This window comes from Lynx rufus, unplaced genomic scaffold, assembly GCF_022079265.1.
Source record: "Lynx rufus isolate CCGP_SWC_20201006 ecotype Redwood Valley unplaced genomic scaffold, mLynRuf1.p SCAF_23, whole genome shotgun sequence".
NCBI lineage: Eukaryota > Metazoa > Chordata > Mammalia > Carnivora > Felidae > Lynx > Lynx rufus.
The window spans coordinates 15,760,518-15,782,687 of record NW_025814838.1 but is presented as its reverse complement, the minus strand read 5'-3'; the positions used below and the strand labels follow the sequence as shown (position 1 = coordinate 15,782,687).

At 58.4% G+C, this 22,170-nt stretch overlaps 1 protein-coding gene across 1 annotated transcript; it reads right to left on the bottom strand.

Annotated features, from left to right (window-relative positions):
• Positions 1-18,815: 18,815 nt before the first annotated feature.
• Positions 18,816-20,926, bottom strand: SOCS1 (suppressor of cytokine signaling 1). Its single transcript, XM_047087439.1, has 2 exons — positions 20,892-20,926; positions 18,816-20,365 (listed from the first exon to the last, which is right to left on the bottom strand). The coding sequence occupies exon 2, from the start codon at positions 20,313-20,315 to the stop codon at positions 19,665-19,667; it is 651 nt and encodes a 216-aa protein (XP_046943395.1). The 5' UTR covers positions 20,316-20,365; positions 20,892-20,926; the 3' UTR covers positions 18,816-19,664.
• Between the last annotated feature and the right edge of the window lie 1,244 nt (positions 20,927-22,170).

Sequence of the window (22,170 nt, the reverse complement as noted above, 5' to 3'; positions counted from 1 at the left end):
GCAGAGCTAAAAGAAACCCAGGGGGCTGTGGGAGCCTCGAGGGGCCCTTGACTCGGGTGGGAAGTGGTTCCGGGAAGGCTCCTGGGGGAGGGGGCAACCTGAGCTGAGTTTCCAGGGGGTACATAAGTCACAGAAGGTGGGCCCGGGCGGTCCAGAGGGAGAAGCTGGCAGGTGCAAAGGCCCAGGGGCAGGGGGTTTGGGAGGAGGGGGAGAGAATGAAGCTGGTCTTCAGGAGCAGATCGTACTGCCTGCTAAACCTCGGTCAGGCCCTGCTCCCCAAGCGGGCGGAAGCCACTGGAAGGCTCTAAGCTCCAGCTGACAAGTCCGGCTCTCCGAGGCAGAAGCCAGAACTTGTCCGTCCGTGAGTTTCTTGCATCCGGCGCAGAGCCTACATGGAGCGGGAGGAATGTCAATGAATAAGTGACATTTCCTGGTCCGCTAAAAGGCCTCGCCTCCAGCGAGCAGGCAACAGCTGAGGCTTCGGTGCCCTGTATCAGTTAGCTATTGCTGCGTAACCAACGTTCCAGAATGAGTGGCTTCAAACAATAAGCTTTTACTATGTATCGCTTAGGAGTCTGTGGCTCAGCTGAGAGGTTCTTCCGGTCCGGGCAGGGCTATGCTGATCTTGGCTGGCGCACCCAGCGGGGGCTGATCTCGGGGAGAGCCTCTGCTGGGACGGGCCCCTCTCTGCTCCGTGTGACCTGTCGTCATCCAGCAGGCCGGCTCAGGCTTGTTCTCCCTGTGGGTGGGAGCCAGAAGGCGGCCTAGGCAAGGGAGTGGCACAGTGGCAGTTTGTCACCTTTGTTGCTTCCTGTTGGCTAAAGCAGCCCAGGTTTGGAGGACGGGGATACTGACTTCTTCATGGGAAGAACAGCTAGGTCATATCATCAAAGGCATGGATCCAGGGAGGAACGGAGGGGATTTTGTTCGCTCTGATGGATTTTGTCCAATCCCATGCTTATTTCGTGTCAACTAAGGAAGTTCAAGCCCCACGTCCGAGATGGCTTCCGCAATGGGCAGATGGCCCAATTCTAGCCAATTCTAGCCTGCCGGGGGTTTCTTTGCCCCTAAGAGGGAGTCCCAGGGAAAGAAGGCTTTTGTTTTTCTTCCAGATGTGGTACCTGGACCCGCATCAGCCATCCTAGGACCTTCCTCAGGTGAAACCAGTGCCGAGATGTTGGAGCAGAGACGTGGAAGGGGGCTGCGTGCGTCCAGGGTGGCCGCGTGGCGCTGCTGAATCAGCCCGTCCAGACATCCACTCTACGCCAAGCTTCCTGTTGCTTGGACCGGAGGCGTCCTCCCTGATGCCCTGGGACCTCTTTTGGACTCTGTAAACCTTCTCCGCTGGAACGGGCCAGCTCAGAGCTCAGGGGCCCCAGGCTTTTCTCTTTGGCGATGCTCGGGGGTCCCCAGGGCGGAACCCAAGCTTCTGCCTTTCCGTGGGTCCCTGAGATCGCCACCTGCCCACTGTACCAAACACTCGGCCCCGGTGGTTGAACCAGCGGCCGTCAGTCTGGGTTCAGAAGTTACTGTGCTGCCCCAGGCAAGTCTCCTAACCTCTCTGAGCCTTACGTGGCTCTGCACGAGATGGAGAAACAAAACCTACCTTTTGCATGGTCAGTGCTTAATAATAGCAAGTTGAAAACTCTAGATGTACCTCATTTAACACTCCCAGCAAGCTCCTCTGCTCAGAGCACCCCCATGCTTCCATCCCACCCTGAGTAAAGACCAAACCCCTTTGAAGGATCCACGAGTCCTTCATAATCCCGCCCCCACCTCTCTGGCCTCATCTACCGTTCACCTCCTTACTCACACCACACCGGCCACGCTTGCCTCTTTCTTTGAACGTGCTGCCTCAGGACCTTTGCACCTGCTCTTGTTTCTGCCTGGAATGTTCTTACCATATGCAAATAGGTAGCTCACTCACCTCTTTTAGCTACCTGCTTCTCAGAAAGGCTCCCCCGGCTGTCCAAATATACGGCAACCCGCACCTGGCACCTGCTAGCCCTCCCGCCAGCACCTAGCTGCATCTGGAACCTTTCTTTGTATGGCTAATAGTTAGGGTCTGTGTCTCTCCCTGCTAGACTATAAGATCCTCGAGAGTAGGAGACTTGGTCTGTTTTTGTCACTGCTAAGAACTCAGAGCCAGGAAGGATGCCTGGCACATAGTAGGTGCTCAATAAATGTTGGCTGAGAGAACGAGCACATACGTGACCCTGTGCGGTGAATGCCAGTGTGACCCCTGTTTTCCAGCTCAGGGAAGGAAACTGGCTCCCAGCAAGTTTCCCAGCGGGCTCTTGGCCAGCAGCCATGCTGGGACTCGAAGCTGGCAGATTCCAGGCCTTGAACTTCAGGACCAGGACTCACATCCCAGCCCCGGCCTCGGATTGCCCCATCCTCCATCACGTCCCTGCTCCGGAAGCTGCCAGACAGGGCCTGACACAGGGCCAGATTCAGAGCGCATTCCCTCCTGCTACCTCTGCGAAGTCTCGTGTGTCCTCTGCTGGTGGCACGTGACAGGCAGAGCCACAGAGACTTGGAGCAGAGCCATGGGTCACCAAGGGTCACCCAAGTGGACAAAGGCCTTCTGAGCAGCCGGCAGATGACAGCGGGCAGACGAACCCCAGGGACTGGACCAGCCCAGAGAGGACAGCGTCCCTCACCGTCCAGGGGTCAGACTCTCTTTTACATTCGATTCAGACCCCAGACCCTCTGTGAGCTCCCCGCCTTGGGCCCCTGGCGCTCGAGCCTAAGATCCCAGGGGCGATTTGGGCACGACTATTACCATTAGGGTGGGAGCTGGGGACAAAAGAACATTCCTCAGACCCGGGAGAGGCGTGCTGTGCTGGGTCCTTTGAGGCTGCTGTTTTGATCCCTCTTGGTCCTATTCTGATCTTTCTCGTGGAAGGTGACTCCCCATCTCTGCTTCCGAGCTCATTCTTGACTTTGGCAAAAGTCAGTCCCTGTGGTTGTCGGACTGGGGTCCCCATTTCCTTGCCGACTATCAGCCGAGGGCTGCTTCGCTTCTCAAGGTGACCTCTGCTCCGCTCCATTCCGGCGACAGTGACTGGGGAACCTCTTGTGCTTCAAACCTCTGACCGCCTCCCCTCCGGCACCAGCCAGGGGAAAGGCTTCGTGTCATTCAGTCAGTGCCGCTGGGTCATGCCCCTTGTGTAGAGCCAGCCTCGCCCCATAACACACTCCCACGGGCAGAATCCAGTCCGCGCGCGTCCTTGGGATCCGGCAGGGTGGCGGGAAATGACAGGGCTGTCTTAGGATTCTGGCTGCCGTAACCGCTAAAAGTTGGGGTAATTTGTTCCGCAGAAATGAAATACGAACGCAGTAGTTGATGAGTTATTCCAACACGGAAGCTCCGTCTTTCAGTTTTAGGACCTTTCTTCCCTCCGTCTTCTCTGTTCCCTCTTTAACTCCGACGAGTCTGCTGCGACGGCTTGTGGAATAACGCTCTCGTTTTCTCATCCAGTGTCTCGTATTTTCGATCTCTTTGCTTTTCCGGATATTTCCGGAACCTTCTGCTCCGGCGCTAATATCTGAATGTTCCTTTGCAAAGCCTCGTGTTCTTGTCTTAGAGAGGCAACATGGGTTATTTCCCTGGGGGTTTCTTGTCATCTTGATTTTCCCAGCTCCTCACTGAGCCACCCAGGCGCCCCTGCTCATTTGACACGCCAGCTCGAGTGTCCAGGGGTCCTTGGCCGTGAGTTCGTATGAAGGCACAGGGAGCTGAGAACAGGGTATTGAAGTTCCACACTGGTGGGCAGGACGCGTGGACAGATGAGTCTCACCCAGGAGACTGGGCAGGGGCTGGCTGTCGTTGTGGGATCCCAGAGTCAGCGGGGGAAGTGTCTTCTCCCAGGCAGGCTGGTTTCTCTGAAGACCATCCCCAGCCCCCTGTGGGGTGGGGTGGGGTGGGGTGGGGTGGGGAGCAGGGCTGCTGGCCTGCAGGCACCAAGCAGGGGGATGGGGGAAGGGGTGCCTTGCTGGCAGGCATGTGGCCTTTTCCTTCACCCCTGTGTCAGGCCCGCCCCCCCCCCAATTCAGCCTGTCACCCTCAAGTCGAAGTCCTCCTGAACAGCTTTTATTTAGATGGTATGTTTATCAAGGGTGTGTGGTGAGAGGTTGCTAAAGATTGGAGGGCTGAGGGCTTCCCAGATTATCCCCTGACACCCCCCCCCATGCCAGGTGGTGGGGTATAATTAACCAGACATGCTCTCTGCCAAGGTTGAAGACCTGCGAATTTCTCAGGACCTCCTATGTGCTGAGTAGTGAATCTAGTTCAGGGCTTTGTCCCTCACGGGACATTTGGCTGTGCCTGGAGATTTTTTTCTGGTGTCGCAACTGGAGGGGCACGGTGGGGGGGGGCGGCTATGGATATTACTGGTGTCTAGTGGGTGAATCCCAGGGATGCTACAATACACAGGACAGCCCCCACCGCCAAGCATGACCCAGCCCCGAAGGGCAACAGTGCTGGGATGGAGAATGCCTTCGCGGGCCAGTGGCAGAGAATTTCTAAATTCTTCCTCGGCACCTGCCGTATGCGTTCAGGGCAGCCCTTGGCCTAGGGATCTTCAGCCCATTTGCTGGATGGGAGTCGGAGGCTGAACCAGCCACAGGAGGGTGGGAGGGGAGAGGGGGAGGAGAACGGACAGGGGAGTTGGGGAGGGGAGGACAATACACCTGCTTCCTGCCTGTGCCAGGTGTGTGTGTCGCTGGGGGGGCCTGCAGGTACCCGCCTTCCTGCCCGGCCCCCTCCTGCCCCCTTAGCCTCTGGGGAGCGTGGAGGGTGGCGGCAGCTGGCAGGGTGCGAGCCAGCCCAGAGCGGTGGCCCTGCCTGACGTTTGTCCCCACCAAGCCATGTGACGCGACCAGGCCACAAGAAAGAGGTTTCAACAAGCGTTATCGTTTCCTGGAACTCCGACTGGGCGGCTTCCCCGAAGAGCCGCTGTGAGCGCCGGGACTGGCTGCCCCTTTCCTCCTCCGCTGTCCCCGCAGCCGCCGCCCCCCATCTCAGTCTGACTACCTGGAAACGCGCCCCCCCCCCCCCCGCTCCGGCCTGCGCCCCTGCGGCTCGGCCCGCAGCTCGGCGACACCCCAGGAGCAGCGGGCACAGGGGGTCCAGAGCATCCTCCTGACAGCCTCTGTGATGCTGGGGCTGGGCTGGACAAGGCCGGGACCCCCCGGGGCGTCCAGAAACCCTCCCCTCTCCTCCCTGCCCTGCGACACGGGCAACTGGCAATCAGGCCGGGCGTACATGTGCCTCAGTGTCACCGGCAGTAAATGGACACAAACCTCCTGCCCTATTTCATCTGTCCGGTGGGCAGGGGCCACGAGGCAGCCAGGCACCCCGTTGATTTTTTGTCTCGCTGCTTTGGGCCTTGGGAATCCGGACAAGGGGGTGAAATCCCGCTTCGGCAGGGGCGAGGTCGTGGATGCTGTTATCTGTGCGTGGCTACGATGACTCTGGGCTAAGTCACTTCCTCAGTTCACAGAAACCCCTGCAGCCAAGATAGACCCTGCCGCAGTGGGGCGGGGTGGTGGGTGCCCGGGGCGGGGGGGGGGGGGCAGAAGGAGAGGATGAGTGAAGAGGAGGAGCGAGGGAGGCAAGCTGAGTCCCCTGAGCGGGCAGAAACCTCCAGGCCCTGCCAGGGGCGGTTTAATGGCACAGTGAAGGTGCCCGGGGGTCGAACTGTAGAAGTTGCCGGTACTTCCGTCTTTTGACTTAACAAAAGCGGCAGGTTCGTGTGATTCAGCCCGAAACAGGATTAGCCTGGAAGTTTGTTTCAAGAGTTAAAAGAGGGGCACCTGGGTGTCCGGGTGGCTCAGTGGGTTGAGCCCCTGACTCTTGATTTCGGCTCACGTCGACATCCCAGGATGGTGGCATCGAGTCCCCCCGGGCGGGGGTCTGTGCTGACACCAAGTCGCCTGCTGAAGATTCTCTCTCCCTCTCCCTCTGCCCCTCTCCCCTGCTCGTGCACCTCCTCTCTCTGTCTCTAAAACAGAAAAGAAAGATAGAGACTAGCCCTTAGAGTATATCACGGTACCAACTTTATATCTCCTAGCTGATCGTATGTCACCAGTGACGATCGTGGCACACGCATGCCAACGCCAGGGCTTGGGCTCGTTCTCCCCTTTCCAGCCCGCAGCGACTTGCATTTCCTGAGCGTGAGGCGCGTGCCCAGGACGAATGGCAGCCTTCTTCACTGCCACCCACACTCAGTGTCGCCCGCGATTCCCGAGCACACGCCCCGGGCAGGGATGACGGGAGGACAAACCATTCACGCACACGGCAGCTGCTGTGACACTGGACTGAGCTCACGGGTCATCCCGAGCTTGGCCTCAACTCTGGCGCTGAGGCTGGAAGTCACCCTGTCCGGGGGGCAATTGATTCCTTTTACCGCCACGCGGGACTGCCCACGAACGTCTTCGATTTCACCTCCGCACCTGCCCGTCTCAATCCAGGACTTGTTTGGGATTCCGACTCTCGCCCAGCGAATGGGCGCACCGTCTTGGCAAGAGGCAGGCCGTCGACCGTCTTTGGAAGCCGTCCAGGAAGGCGGAAGGCAGGACACAGCGGAGGCTGGAGCTCTGTGGGGCACCACTCAAGACCAGTCAGCCGGTTGGCATGCGCGTGCGCGCGCGCGCGCGCGCGCGCGCGCGTGTGTGTGTGTGTGTGTAGTTAACAACTCACAAAGTCAGAGACCCACCCTGGACGCTGAGGCTTCCGTCTGGATTCAAAACTCACTGACGTCTCGTTGTGGTTTTGCCACATATTAGCCGTGTGACCCCGGGCAAGTCATGTCACTTTTCTGGGCCTCAGTTTCCTCATCTGAGAAGCGGGGATGATCACAGCCCTACCCCTCTAGGGTGGTAAGACGGATTAATCGAGACCGTGTGCGTGCAGCCGTCAGCGGTGCCTGGGACACAGCAGCTACTGAGCGCACAGTCAGGCGTGTGAACGAGCCAGAGGCATAAAGCGTTGCTGCACCAGACGGCTCCTGGAAGGTTCCAGGCAGCAGCGTGTCCCCAGAAGCAGCAATCTGACTGATGCAGGTTGACGCCGTCGGCTCTGAGGGCTTCCTGGAGGAGGACCAGCCTCCCTACCTCTCAGGACAAAGTTTCCAGGGCTGCTGACCAGCGGCCCCTCCCCCACCCCCGCGCCCACCCCTCGCTGGAGTAACCTCCTTTCTCTGAACTGCACTTTTCCCGTCCGTGAAAAGGGAACAGACCCTCAGCGGAGCCTTGAGAGCATCCGATGAAATGTGTCAACACCGGGTCCCTTCCCTGTTCCACGCTGCCTCACTGTTCACACGGGCACGATCATCCCTACCTTGTCGCCGAGAGATCTGGAAGGCTGCCCGTGAAACGCTAAGTGGAAAAAGTGGTTTGCAATATGGGTCACCAAGAATGGTGTCTTTTTTTTTTCTTTTTTGAGAAAAAAATGCACGTATCTGTAGAAATCAGGAAATATATATATATATATATACACACACACACATATATATATATATTTATATATAGTACTTAATACTGACATCATTGGTAGATTCTTTTAAAAATTTAAAAACGAATGTGGACGTTAAGAAAGAATGTGGACTGGTTTGTGATGTTGGTAGAGGAGGCTGTTGTGTCGGGGGCGGGGGGTATATGGAAACTCTGCTTTCCACTCAATTTCAATGTAAACTGCTCTAAAAATAGTCTGTTTTAAAAAATGGGAAGGAAATGGGTTTTTTTCAGTGTGGAATTTTTTTTTCCAAAGTTAAAAAAAAAAACAAAACACGTCGGTTATTAACAACCACCGTGAAGCGGGAGCCGTGAAAGCGTCCGGGTTCCAGCTTTCCCCGAGGGCAGACTCCAGGGAGAGTGGGGATCACTGTGGGCCCCAGATCCTGGCAAAACTCATCTTTGCTCTTCCAGATGGGAGGCTTCAGGACACCTCCCTCCAGCCAGACCTGCCCCCTGACCCTTGCTTCTCTTTAAACTCTGACTACTCGGGACGGACACATAACTCCAACAAGGAGAGGCCAGAAAGGAAACTTTGTGGTTTGTGTAACCAGAGGTGGATTTCAGGTGCGGCTGGATACAGGGTTCACATGGTGCATAAAGGGTCCGTCTTGTGTTCCTTCTCTTCATCTCTGTTGCCACCGTGGCTGGCCGGAGGTGGGGGGGGGGGGCTCTGTTGATTTCAGCAGAAAAGCCCCAGAAGGGTCTCTGATCGGTCCAGCTTCAGTCTTGTGCCTACTGATTCAGGCATGGGGAACTCTGACGGGCCGTGTCTGGCGTCCCTCCACCTGTGGCCAGTTTGGACCCCTGCTTTCCAGCCTCTGAGACTTTGCACTCTCTGTCCCCTCCATGTCCTTAGAATGTGGGGACAGAGACTGTCAGCTCAGGTCCGCGTTCTGTAAGATGCTTCGCGTAAGAAGAGGCCCCCCACACCCGGGTGCGAATCCTAAATCTGTCCCAGCAGGAGCTTGTGTGACCTAGGCAGACCACTTTACCTCCGTGGGCCTTAGTTTCCCTCCCACAGAGCGGCGTCGAGGATTTAAACGAAGTGTGTGGGAGCGCCGGGAGCCTGGGGCAGAGGGAGGGCTCTGGGCGCCACAGGTATGGTGAGGATCCGGGTACTCTTTGAGGGTCGCTCAGGAGACGCTGGGCACACGGGCTGCCTCCGGACCTGCCCTCTAGCTGCGAGTCCCGGGCAGATAAATGACACCACGTCCTTGAGTCTTAGTTTGTTCACCTGCAAAAGACAGAGCCACGTGCCTACTCGGGGGACATTACATAAGGATCGTGGGGAACAACGCAGGTCACTTTGAATACTCTGTTCCCTCTGCCTCAGACGCCCTTTCCCACGGAGGCTGCCCAGGTGAACCCCGTCCCACTCACACTTGAAGACTGTGCCGGCCACCCCTCCAGGAAGCCTTCCCTGATTCTGCATCTGATGCACCCTCCTCCCCACGATTCCTGGGCCCAGTGAGTGATTGTTGTCCTCTAGGTGTCTCCCACAAACCCCACAGCCACCTTCCTGTCGGGGCTTGGATCCCGAGACCCAGCAACCCTCCTTAAGTCCTCCTAACTTCGCACCGCCCAGAGTTTATGAAGCTTAGCGCTTAAGAAGCATGAATAAACGTCCGTGGGGTGGAGGCATGACCCCCATGCCTCCTGGGGTCCCCCTGCCCCAGCACAGGCCTCCGGCCCTGTCTCTCAGGTAGCGTGGCACCCACCGGGGCGAGAGGGCCACTGGGTGAGGGATGAAGTCCAGACGGCAGCTGGAAGCCCAGGCAGCTGATTTCTAAGAAACCAGCAGACGAACAGGAAGGCTGGGGCAAAGCTCGGGACAGCTTTTGCTTTCAGTTTTCGGGGCTGGAGCGCAGAAGGTGCCTGACGTTCTGGGTTGGGAGGGGAGGGTGTGGCAGGCTCGGCTTCCCAGGGTCGAGGGTCAAGGACACAGTCACCACCTCAGGGCACGGACCAGGCCTGTAGCCCAGAGGGGTCCTGCAGGGCCCCAGGCACGCAGCCGTGAGGGCAGGGGTAGGGGCTGGAGGGCGAAGGGCCTGCCGCCCTGCTTGGCCAACAACGTTTCCCCTACATCCCTCTGCTCCTTATTTTATCCATGCCTTGGGTTATTTATTTCTTCACTCACTCACTCTCCATCCATCCAGGGGTCCTTTCTTTTATTCTTAGGCCCTCTGTTCTCTGTCCTTTTTTTCCTTCTCATCTTTCTTCTCCCCTCCCCTTCCGTCCTCTCCCCTCCCCACTGTGGCTCCTAGTCTGTCTCTGGCTCCTTCCCTCTACCTGGGACTCGGTCCCTTTCCTCCTCTCTCCAGCCCCTCCCCTTGTCTCTGGCCCCGCCCCCACCTCTCTGGCCCCTCCCCTCCCGCCTGTCTCTCTGGCCCTTCCCCCTGGCTCTGGCCCCTCCCCCGTCTCTTTGGCCCCTCCCCATCTGTCTCTCCCGTTTTTTGTTTTCTATTGTATTCGTCCCGCCTTTCTCAAACCCCACTATTCACCTAAGACAATGTTTACCACATTTTCTAACCAAATGCCCCTCACCCAACTTTTAAAAAATCTAAATACCTCCTTAATGTTGTCTCAGCTGATAATAGCCGTAACATCTCATGTTTGATGCGGTACATTTTTCCCGAATGCACATTGAGATAAACATGTACGAGAATTTTTGCCAGTCTTGTGCCTGACATACGGGGGGGAGGGGGGGCACCGGGGCGGCACGCCTGCACCTACAGCCTCCTACACCTGCACGCCCTGGAACATCCTTCTCTCTTTCCATTGCTCCCCAGTTTAGCCTGGCATATGTACTCACCATGGGACCGTCATTCCACTGCCAGAGAACTTTGTCCTAGACGTGCTTCTGAGCACTTTAAGATATTAATGCGTTACTCCCCTCGCAGTCCTGAGAGATAGCGATGATAATAATGGGGAAACTAAGGCACAGAGAGGCTAAGTAACTTGCTTGCATCACACAGCTAACAAGAGCCCTGTCTTGCTGACACTCGCAGCGTAGAAGACAGAGCAAAGCTCTCGGCGCTCTGACGCGGGCTTTCACAAAGGCAGCGGGGGCTCCGCAGAGTCAAGGAGGACTTGCTGGGGGAAGTGAGGACTGGGCTGGGCTTTGAAGGTCGAATAGGAGTTTGCCGAATGAAAAAGGAAGCAAGAGAAACATCAAAGGCTTCTTTCTAGGTGGCTCAAAAGGCCTGAGAAATGATGAGAAATTGGGGCTGATGAAACGAGATGGGGAATGTGAAGGGAAGGTTGTGGGACTAGAAACGTACCTTGGGGCCAGGTGGTGAGGGGACCTCAGAGCCCCTGGGAAAGGGGTCATATTTTAGTAGCTAGCAGTTAGGAGCCACTGAGGTGCTCTGGATTCATTCTACTTGGTTCAAACGCTCCCTCTACTACTTTTTTTTTTTTAATGTTTATTTATTTTTGAGAGAGAGAGAGAGACAGGACAGAGTGTGAACGGGGGAGGGGCAGCGAGAGAGGGAGACACAGAATCCGAAGCAGGCCCCAGGTTCTGAGCTGTCAGCACAGAGCCCGATGCGGGGCTCGAACCCGCGGACAGTGAGATCGTGACCTGAGCCGAAGTCGGACGCTTAACTGACTGAGCCGCCCAAGTGCCCCCACTACTTTTAATACCTGTGAGATTGTAGACAAGGAACTTAACGTCTAGTGGCCCCCGGTACCTTGTCTGTAAAATGAGACAGTAGAATGGTACCTACCTAGAAAGTGCTAGATAAGGGGGAGCTAATAGTAACACTCATTTGCAGCGGGAGCTAAGGGTGTATAGGACCAGGAGTGTGAGGTGATGAAATCTTCGATACGGGCAATCACACCCAATTCCCTCCCTGGTGCCTACAAAGGGGGCTCGGGCCTCCATGTCTGGTCCTCAGTTTCCCCATCTCGAATTCAGTAAAGGGGAGGCCCACTTGAAGGCTTGAGGGTGCATTCTGCCCCCTGCCCCCACACCCCTGCCCACCTGGCTGGGGGAGCCTGGCAGGCCCTTCCTGGCTGGACCGGAGGTAGTTTCACTTTGACTCACCTTCCAGGAACTGTGGCCCTTCCTGTCACCAAGCTAGTAAGGAGGACAAAGATGAGACCGATGGCACTAAGGCGCCTGGGCTGGGTTCACTTTTAGCGTCCTCTGACATAGGGCCCAGCCTGCCCTGCCCACTCCTGCCTCTTAATGAGCTCGTGCTCTGCGCTTAACAGTTTATAGTCACTCCCTTTCAGGGGTGCCTGGGCCGTTCAGTCAGTTGGGCGTCCGACTCTTGATTTCGGCTCAGGTCATGATCTCACAGTTGGTGGGATCGAGCCCCACGTTGGGCTCTGTGCTGACAGCGTGGAGCCTGCTTGGGATTCTCTCTCTCCTTCTCTCTCCGCCCTTCTCCTGCTCACCTGCACACCCTCTTTCTCTCTAAATAAACAAACTTAAAATATATACATATATTATGTATGTATATGATCAGTTCCTTTTGTTCCTCTGTGTCCTTTGAGATCCAGACACTTGACCCGTTTCCCAGGTGAGGAAACTGAGGCTCAGAGTCAGTGAAGGGACTGCGTGCCCAGGCCACACAGCTGGCAGTCCCACTGGGCAGTGTTTCCCCAGTGTGGGACAGGTGTCCTGGAGAATCTCTGGAAGGCGATTTCAGGCGGGACCCAAGAACACTTTTATAAAACATTGAGCCTTCCCCTTGCCGTGCAACAACAATTTCCTCTTTTCATTCTCTTGTGATCTTTCTGCTTAAGGTCAGAAGATCTGAGATGGGTGCTGTTGGTGCTTTGGATGCACATATATATATTTCTCTCTGACATTGGACACTTCCCTCCCTCTCTCTCTCCCTGTCTCTCCTTTCCTCCCTCTCTCCTGAGCAAACACAGAGCAGACCTTCTCTCCCAGCAGAGCAAAGACACCAAGATCCAGCTACAATTCAAACATTGTTTGGATGTCACTGAATTTTTTATTTTCATTTTCTTTTTTAAAAATTTTTTAATGTTTATTTATTTTTGAGAGAGAGAGAGAGAGACAGACAGACAGACAGACAGAGAGAGACAGAGAGTGAGCAGGGGAGGGGCAGAGACAGAGAGGGAGACACAGAATCTGAAGCAGGCTCCAGGCTCTGAGCTGTCAGCACAGAGTCTGATGCGGGGCTCGAACTCGGGAACCGGAACGGTAAGATCATGACCTGAGCTGAGGTCGACTGCTCAGGCGACTGAGCCGCCCAGGTGCCCCCAGTGCATTTTTTTAGAGTTTACCACTTTGTGGCTTTCTGTGTGTGTTAGTGATACATTTCCCTGTAAATGAAGCTTACTTAAGGAAACCAAGTGACTTGATTTGAAGAAAATAATAACTGAATAACAGAACAGCCGGAACCTGGATAGACTTGGCAAAAATCATAAAAGGGGAGCTCCAGTGTCTGACGGTTTAACCACCTCGGCCTGGAGCTTCAAATGGGGAAATGGCTGGAAAATCAGAATTCCCCAGGTGAGAATCCCCTGGGCTCCACTACCTGCCTGCTGTGGGACCCTGGGCACTATATTTAACCTCTCTGTGCCTCAGTTTCCTCATCTGCAAAATGAGGGTAATAATAATTATACCTGTTTCATAGGGTTCTTGTAAGGATTAGATGACATACTGTGTAGGAATTATGCAGAACGATGCCCAGCGTCCAGGGAGCATTTGATGGTGGTGAGCGGGGAGCCGCTGATGTTAATAAATGGCAAGCTGAGAAAAAACACCCAAGTCTGCCTACTTTAACGGCCACGCCGATTCCACAGACCTGGGAAGTGTGTGTGATGCAAAATAACAGTTATTCTTGCGATTCCTGTATTTGGATGGTGATCCATTTTGTTTCTACTTATATTATATCCTGGATCCTCCAGACCCCGTGAAGCAGGACAGAGTGGGTCTAATTTTCATTTGATGGATGAAGCCACCGCAGTCACACCGTCCACAGGGTCAGGACTCGAACCCAGGTCCCCGGGGTCCGGCTCTCTCTGCTCCTCCAAGCTGCCTCCCAGAGCAAAACATCGGTGGGGAGGGGCCCTCCAAGGCTGGCTGACACAGGCCTTGTGCCCTCCTCTGCCTCATCGTACCTCTCTGGCTGCCTCTCCCGGATGCAGCCAGGTGTGGTAGGAAATACATGTCTCACCACACAGGCCCCCGCAGGCCCCCAGGCGGGGCCAGCCCTGAGTGTCTCCCTCCCAGCCCTGCTCTTGCACGGGATCCAGCAGAGATGTGGCTCACGGCGTCCCTAACCTTACCCGTCCTCATCAGGCATCCCAATCCCCCACCTGCCAGGGGCTGCCCCCAGAGCCACTGACCAGGGTCCCTTCTGATCAAGGGGCCCTGGCTGTTCTCCTGACCAAACTCTCATGCAGTCGTGCACCTGTTACCAACCCACCGCCTCTCTTGACTTCCCGGCCTGTGCTGTGGGGAACGGGCAGGCAAGTGAGATGCTCCGAGCCCCGGCCGCTCCTGTGGCTCTGAACGTCCTCCAGGGTGGTCCTCAGGGTCAGAGACGAAGCATAAACATAGGAACGGTTGAACATCGCAGTGGGTAAGATCATGGGCTTGCGCGTCAAGTTCCTGCATTCAGAGCGCCTTAGCCATTTCTACCTGCAGGGATGGGGGCAATTCCCTCACCCTTCTGGGGCCCGCTCCAGACTTGCCTTGCAGCCCCGGTGAAGCGTTAACGCCCATGAGGTGCTTAGGAAATGGCCGTATTTCAAAACAATAGAAATTCAAGAATCGAGAAGCGGAGAGGGCCAGCCCCCATTACTGGATACTATCACGCGTGAAGCGCTTTATAGGCACCCCTTTATTTAACTTCACCTACAGGGCGGGTACAGCTAGCCCTGGGGCCAGGCGAGCTGGGGCAGGCAAGGGTCGGTGTGGGCCGGGATCGGGTAGAAGTGCTTCTTGGTCCCCCAGGACTGGAGTAGGTGGCGAGAACCGCCTTTTAAGGCCTGGATCTGGCATAACCAGACCTTGCGGACCACAGGGGTACTGTCACAGCCCTGGGAGCCCCAAGACGGCCCGCCCGCAGCCCGCACCTGGCGGCGTTAGGACCAAGTGGAGGCGAAGAGCACCGCCCACAGAGCCCGGCCTCCCGGCCCGTCCATTGCCTGCAGGTGACGGTGACGCGGAGTGGTGACGTCACGGGCGCGCAGCACGTGGCTGCTCGTGGCTGCCCGGGAGCGCGGGAGCCCCTCGGGGTTCTCGGGCGCGGGAGACGGTGCCCAGGCCGGCGAAGCACCCACGACGTACCAGGAGCGCGGCCCGGCGTGTGCGAAGTCCCGGGGGCAGAAGGGAGCGGTGAGTGCGTTGGCCAGGCACGTGGGCCACCTGCAGGCCTCGCGAGGCCTTGTGGGCAGGGGGCGTCCTCCTGAGCACAGCGGGAGTATGGGAGGACTGCGGCTTGGCGGGGCGACCCCACACGGGGCCTGTGAGTGTGCGTGCCGGGGGTGGGTGGGGGGGTAGTTGGTACTGTGGGGAAGCGCTCAGGGGAGAGCCGGAATCCGAATTGCCCAGGAGGTCGTCTGCCAGCCGGGTCTCAGGGCCAAGACCACGGTTGGGAGGGGCGGTTTGAGCGCCCACCTCGGCCACCGCTGCCCCTGTGTGAATTTGCTTGGTTGAAAACTGCACTCTCTGCGGGACCTTGAGCCCCGCCTCCTCCGCCCAGAATCGGGCCAAGTCCATGTTGAGCCCTGGGGAGGCTCTGGGTGATGGTGGCGGAGGCCAGGTGAGGGCTGCCCAGGTGACGGGGCTCCAAAGCCTGCCTGCAGGGAACACGGGCCACGTCGGCCGCGTCAGGCGCCTCACCACCTCCTCTGGGTGCTCTGCACCCCTTCCCCAGCGTTGAGGCCGGCTCTGCCCCTGCCCTGTACCGGTCGTGCTCCGGGAAGCCCCTCACTGGAGCCTGGGGGGCCAGACCCAGGCTTGGGGTTTCTGACTGAGGCCTGTCCGGGGCTTGTCACTCCAGGCCTGGGCCACACTCAGCATTCAGCCAGGCCGGTCCTGCGGCTGTCCCTGCCTTGCCTGGCTGCCCAGAGCTGAGGGCTCTGGTTAAAAAACAAGCCACTCCTGGGGCGCCTGGGTGGCTCAGTCGGTTAAGTGTCCCACTTCGGCTCAGGTCATGACCTCAAGGTTCGTGGGTTCGAGCCCCGTGTCGGGCTCTGTGCCGACAGCTCGGAGCCTAGAGCCTGCTTCGGATTCTGTGTCTCCCTCTCTCGCTGCCCCTCCCCCGCTCATGCTCTGTCTCTCTCGCTCTCAAAAATAAATAAAACATTAACAAGGAAAAAAAGAATAAGCTGCTCCCCCATGCCACCCCCTCCTGAGTACACACATCATAAGGCAAGAAGCCTGAAGTGATCTCCCCAGGCCTCCGTCCCTGCCTTAGTCTGTCGCTACCTGGCAGTCAGAGTCTGGTCACAACACAGACTCCATCAGGTCACCCGGGCTCCACGTCACATATCAGACCCCCCCGTCCTCGCCATGGCCTGTAGGGCCCCTGCCCACCTGTTCCATCTCATCTCCTGCACGTGACCCCATCCCGTCCCCTCCAGCTTGGCCAGCCCTTGCTCTCTGACGGGCTGAACTGGTTTCCTGAGATGGCCCCGCGGTTCCCTCTGCCTGCACTGTGGCCTCTGGGCTATCTCCTCCTGTCATTCCAGGCAGGATTTCAGTGTCCCCTCATAGGAGCCTTCCTGAGCTCGCTTTCTAGCATAGTCCCGCTCACTGGCCAACCACCTTGTTGACCTCTAATCTGAGTACTGTCACTGCTTGGAATGTTCTTGTTCCTTTAGTTTCTTGTGTTGCTATTTACCACCTGAGGCTCTGGACGCCTGGATGTGAACGCTAGGGGAGCAGGAACCGTTCATTCCCGTATCCTTCGGGCTCACAGTAACGCCTGGAACATAGTAGGGGCTTCGGGAACGTGCGCTGTGCGGAGCTCAGCGATCACGTAGTGAGCACTGCTACATTCGGAGACATTGCCAGCTTCTGTGCAGTCTTGACCCCAGCGAGAGGCTCAGCCCTCCTGTCTGTGGGGCAGTAACCCGTCTGCGCCTGAGGGTGGGAGGACCAAGCAGGTGGCAATGAGGCCCGTGAATATTCCCTCCTCCCCTCTGTAAGAACCCGACTGCCTTTAGAGTGGGACGGACCTGGTGCCAGTCTTGGCTATCACTTTCGAGCTGTGTGACCCTGAGTGAGTGACTGTACTTCTCTGAGCCTCCATTTCCTCATCTCGAAAACGGGGACCAGAGTCCCCGGCCCAGGGGTGGCTTTGCCGCAGGTCCAAGGCCCGTGCCCTGCCACTCTCCAGAGCTGCTGCTTGGCTGTGTTCTGTGTGCGCCACGGTGCCCAGCTCACCCCCTCCCGGCCGCACCTGGGCCCCCCACCCGGCCCCCGCCCCACACAGTCCCTCCTATCACTTTTCGTTCTTGTAAATTGACGTCAGTGCTGCTGAATCATGAAGCTGAGGTTTGAGAGAGACACAGAATCTGCACCGCCAGGGAAGCCACATGGCACACACATTGCTTCTCTATTGCCACCTCCCCCACCCCACCCCCACCCCCAGCCCTTTTCCTCTGCAGCCGTGCTGTGTGCACAAGATCGCAGCCACAAGGGGCGGAGTGCGGCTCCTGGGGGCTTTGGGGTCACTTCAGGTCACTGTACATATGTTAGCGTAGCTTCTTTAAAAGATGACTCACAAAGAGAAGGGGCCCCCTCTGGGGAATGTGATCAGAGGGGCCTTTATTCTTAGCCGTTCTGTTCCAGGTTTTATAAGGGGAATGGGTTTGTGTTGGGAGGACGCAATTTAAAAAAAAAAAAAATGTTTTTTCTAGGAAGCTGAAAAAGCCCTGAAACTATTGTGAACTCGTTTCTCTTTAGATGAGGACCTGTTTCCCCGTCTGTCACATGGGGATGTTAACAGGACCTAAGTCACAAGGCCAAATCACAAGGCTGGGGGTCGTGTTTGCGCGTAGATGAGAGGGGCCTCGAATGGCACCTGCACGCTTACCGCCATAGATAAATATTAGGCCCTCGCGGGCAGGCCGTGTTGCCTGCTGATATCCAGCCTCCCGGCCGGTACCCAGTCTGAAGCGCTGGCCTCGCCACCAATTGTGTGCCCTGCTTTGCCTCTCTTGAGCCTCAGTTTTCCTCTCTGTAAAATGGGAGAGAGGTGTCTAACTCACAGACCAGCGGTGAGGATTCAACAAGGTAGCACAGGACCCTGCCTACAGCAAGTGCTCCCTGAGCGTCTGTGGTATACCCCAGCATCGCCTTCTTGGATTTCTCCAGGAACTGCCCGAGCTGGGTGGGCGACCGGGAAAGTCAGAAGGGGATCCACGCAGCCGTGAAGGAAGGGCAGGGAGGTGGTGAAGAGAAAAGCAGTCTCTCCTTGGAGGCACAGAGCCGAGACCCCTCCCTCCCCCCCCCACCTTATGTAAGGAGGCAATTGCCAAGGCTCTCTCAGATCCTAAATCTCTCCAGGCCATCCTTAACCTTGAGGGCTGGAACCTGTTTCATCCCCAAGACAGGCCTGGGCTGTTCCAGTTCTCCAGCAAGTTAGTTTTATGTTGCACTTTCAAGTCTGAAAGGTATTATTAAATATTAGGACACTCCATCCTAAGCTGCAGAGGGCCGGTCTAACTTCTGAAAATGAAGCGCGACACGTCCGTGAGGTTGCTGAACCCTAAACCCAAAAGTGACTCGGTTCACCAGGTGGGGCCGCCCAGTTGCCAGCATGGCTTATCCGTCAGGCCACCCACCAACCCACCAACACAGGAGTAGCCGTAAAGCCCGTGTCACGGGCACTTCCTGGCCGGGTGGGCCAGCCCCGCAGCGTCCTGGAGCGCCCATTCCCTCCCCCAGCTCCTGAACGCCTCACCTGTGTCCGCGATGCACCTAGGCACCTGCTGCCGAGGGCTACCTCCTCCAGCAAACCCATTTTAGAGGTAAGACACTGAGGCCCTGAGAGGCCAAGGGAATTGCCCAAAGCCGCGAGCAGGGCCCTCCTGCCACCACAGACCACAAAGCAGTTTTCTGGCTCCAGGTTGGGTGTTCACCGAAAAAGTACACGAGACAGAACGGGATGGGAAGAAGGAAGTCAGGCCCAGTCCTGTATCCCCCACCCCACCTAAAATGCCCCCCCTCCCCCCCCACCGCCGCGAGGCTGAGTCTCAGAATGTGCCCCTCCTCTTCCAAAAACTCATCAAGCCCCCCCCCCCCCCCCCCGCCACCTTCCTGGAAGTCTTTGTGGTCACAGAATGAAAGAAGTTTCCTCTCTGTCATCCATTTCAGACAGATTCTGGGTGGACAGCCACAAGACGCCCAGGTGTCTTCTCTGACACGGGAATGGCCACAGGCACATTCACCCCCTGCCTTGCTTTTCTCCTCTGGAAAAATGAGAAGCGTCTTGCTTCATAGGCTCGTCTGACTGAGGCATGGAAAACCCAGAACAGGGCAAGGCACACGTTAAGGGCTCAAACACGGAGCTGCCATTTTACCCCACACGAAACACCAACGCTGGACCGGCTACGCCTCTCCCCCTGAGGGCTGGAACCATGCAGGTCCCCCGGCCACAGAGCACAGGTCACACTCCACCTCCAGCCAAACCCATCAGTCTTAGGACCGCTCTGCCGTGGACCCGTTCAGAACCCCGGGGAAATCCTGGGAGCAAAGCACACGCTCTAGAAACCTTTTTTCTTTTAAAAAAAAAACTTTCATAATAAAGTTTATTAACTAAACTGGCTGTAAAAAATATAAAATAGGATTCTGCACAGCAGAAAAATAAAGCCAGAGACCCTCCCCCAACCCCTGGTTTGTGCAAAGATACTAGGTATATGTAAACATGAAGAGGTAGGAGGTAAATTCAGGTCCTGGCCCCACATACAGTTAAGGTGCTGCAACAACCAGGGAGATCCAGAGGGAGCACCGGGGGGTGGGGGGTGCGCCCCCGCCCCCAAGACATGGGGAGGGGTCTGCGGCCTCGTCTCCAGCCGAGAAGGGGAGGCGCCTCGCCCCCACACCGGCTCCCTCCAACCCAGGTGGGGAGGGCACCCACGTGGTTCCAGGGAAATAATAATTAATAATAACAAGGCCCTCGAGTTAATGCTGCGTGCGAGGCCGGTCAGATCTGAAAGGGGAAGGAGCTCAAGTAGTCGCGGAGGACGGGGTTGAGGGGGATGCGCGCCAGGTTCTCGCGGCCCACGGTGGCCACGATGCGCTGGCGACACAGCTCCTGCAGCGGCCGCACGCGGCGCTGGCGCAGCGGGGCCCCGAGCATGCGGCGCGGCGCCGCCACGTAGTGCTCCAGCAGCTCGAAGAGGCAGTCGAAGCTCTCGCGGCTGCCGTCCAGGTGGAAGCGGCCGGCCTGGAAGTGCACGCGGATGCTCGTGGGGCCCGAGGCCATCTTCACGCTGAGGGCGAAGAAGCAGTTCCGCTGGCGGCTGTCGCGCACCAGGAAGGTGCCCACGGGCTCGGCGCGCAGCCGCTCGTGCGCCCCGTGCACGCTCAGGGGCCCCCAGTAGAAGCCGCAGGCGTCGAGCAGCGCGCTGGCTCGGGTGATGCGCCGGTACTCGGCGTGAGAGCGGAACGTGCGGAAGTGCGTGTCGCCGGGGGCCGGGGCCGGGGCCGCCGGGCAGGGCCGCGGGCGCGCGGGGACCGCGGGCGCCGCCGAGGGCGAGGGCGGGGACGAGGACGAGGAAGGCTCTGGCCGCCGTCGGGACTCTGCTGCCGTGGAGATTGCATTGTCGGCTGCCACCTGGTTGTGTGCTACCATCCTACACGCGGGGCCGGCCGGAGGGGTGGGCCATAGCGTCCGGGGGTGCGCTGGGGGAGACACGGGCGGTGAGCCGAGAGTCGGGGCGGGCCCGTCCGAAAGGGCCGAGGGGCGCAGGAGCGAGTCGGCGCGGCCCCCGGGAGCCTCCGGGGGCTCAGCTAGCAAACGGGCCTCCCCGTCCGCGGAGGTCCTCCAGGCGGTTGGGGGCCCGGCAGAGGCGGAGTCCGGCCGCCAGGTCGCTCAGAGTTTGGGTGAGAGAGGGGGGCGTGGAGAGAGGTGCGGGGAGCAACCTGCCCCGACTGCGGCCACCGGGCCCTCGGCTCGCCGCCTCGCGGCCGCCGCCTGCTGGCCAGGCCGGGGACTGGCGCCTCGTCCGGGCGGTTTGGACCAAGGCAGAGAAGCTGCGCTGCGGGAACCCCGCGCGCGGGGGGCTGCTAGGGTGGGGCCGGCGGGGGCCAGGGGCGTGGCGGCCGCGACCCCATCATGCGGCCCCCGAGGCCGGCCTGACACCCGGCCGTCCTTTCCTGTCCTGTCTTCCCCTCTCCCTCCCGCTTCCTTGCCCAGTGCCCGGCTCACCTGGCGGCGGGGCGCGGGGCGCCGCGGGCGGGGCGGCGGGGGGCTCCGGGGCGGCTCTCGCGCATGCTCCGGGGCCGGGAGCCGTGCAGCTGCCACGGCCGCAGCTCGCTCTGCTCCGCGCCCGCCCCTGCACCAGTCTTTTATTTTAAACTGGGTAGGAGGTGGGGCCCGCTGGCGGCGGCCCCGCCCCCTAAGGCTCCACCCCCCGCAGGCCCCGCCCTTCCGCGCCACTTTCGGTTTCTTTTTCGGCGGTGGAGCGAGGCGCGGGCCACACGAGCTCGACCTTTCGCACGCCATCAGGAACCCGCCGCGGGGAGGCACCCCCCTCCCCTGACCCAGCCTCACACCCATCCTAGGACCCCTCCATCAAGGGCTCTGGACCCCCTGCCATTCCGATGCCCCCTTTGCACCTGGAGCCCCTACTTTTGCCCCCACTACTGCCCTAGGGCGCAGATTTCTGCAACCAAGCCCTTTTAGTATACACTGGACTGGCTCCGACACACCCCTCTCCCCTCCCCCCCACCAGGTATCTCGGCACCCGTCTCCGGTAGATCTCTGTTCTCCACTCCCCTGTAGCCAGGCCGCACCTCCCGATTCTGGGGTCCCACCTGCAGATCCGGCCCCGGACCCCTTGGGGCTGCTCCCGCCGTCCCCCTGCCGCCCGCAGCCCCAAACCCTCGGGCGGCTGTCCCCCCGCACCCCTCCCAGCCCGTCACTGGCCCTGGTCTTGGCTTGGGCTTCCCAGGAAGCGGCGGCCTGACCACAGGCTTCAGAGGAACCCTTCGGAAGCGCGAGAAAGGCGCCTCGACTGCGGATCCGAGTTCCTCGGAAACCGGGCGGGGCCGTTAAGGGCAGCTTTGGCTCCGCTTCCCCGCCAGGGGACAGCTGGAGAAACTGAGGCCCCGCGGAGGGGTTGTGATCTGCAGCGACTGGCAGATGAGGGGTGGGGTTCTGGATGAGCATGCCCTCCTCTCTTATTTTGGGGAGAGAAACAGCTGGGCACCTCCAGACGCACTTTGGAGCCGGATGAAAAGATGGTTCATTGATGTGATGATTCCAAAAACCTACCTTGAGTTTTCCTGGCCTGCCCTCCTCTCCCCCAACTACTACTTTACAGAGTCCTCTCCCGCTACTCGGTCAAGCATCTGCCGCCACTGCCGCCACCCCGCACTCATACCTCTGGTTTGGGATCATGGGGGCTTGATGGTGCCAGCTATACTTTGTACATCCGTGTGCGTGATCCGGTGACTTTGTCTGTCGTGGAGAAGCACGGAGTACG

Bases quoted from the DNA above. Each gene is read 5' to 3' on its own strand.
- SOCS1 (XM_047087439.1), bottom strand. From the start codon at position 20,315: ATGGTAGCACACAACCAGGTGGCAGCCGACAATGCAATCTCCACGGCA.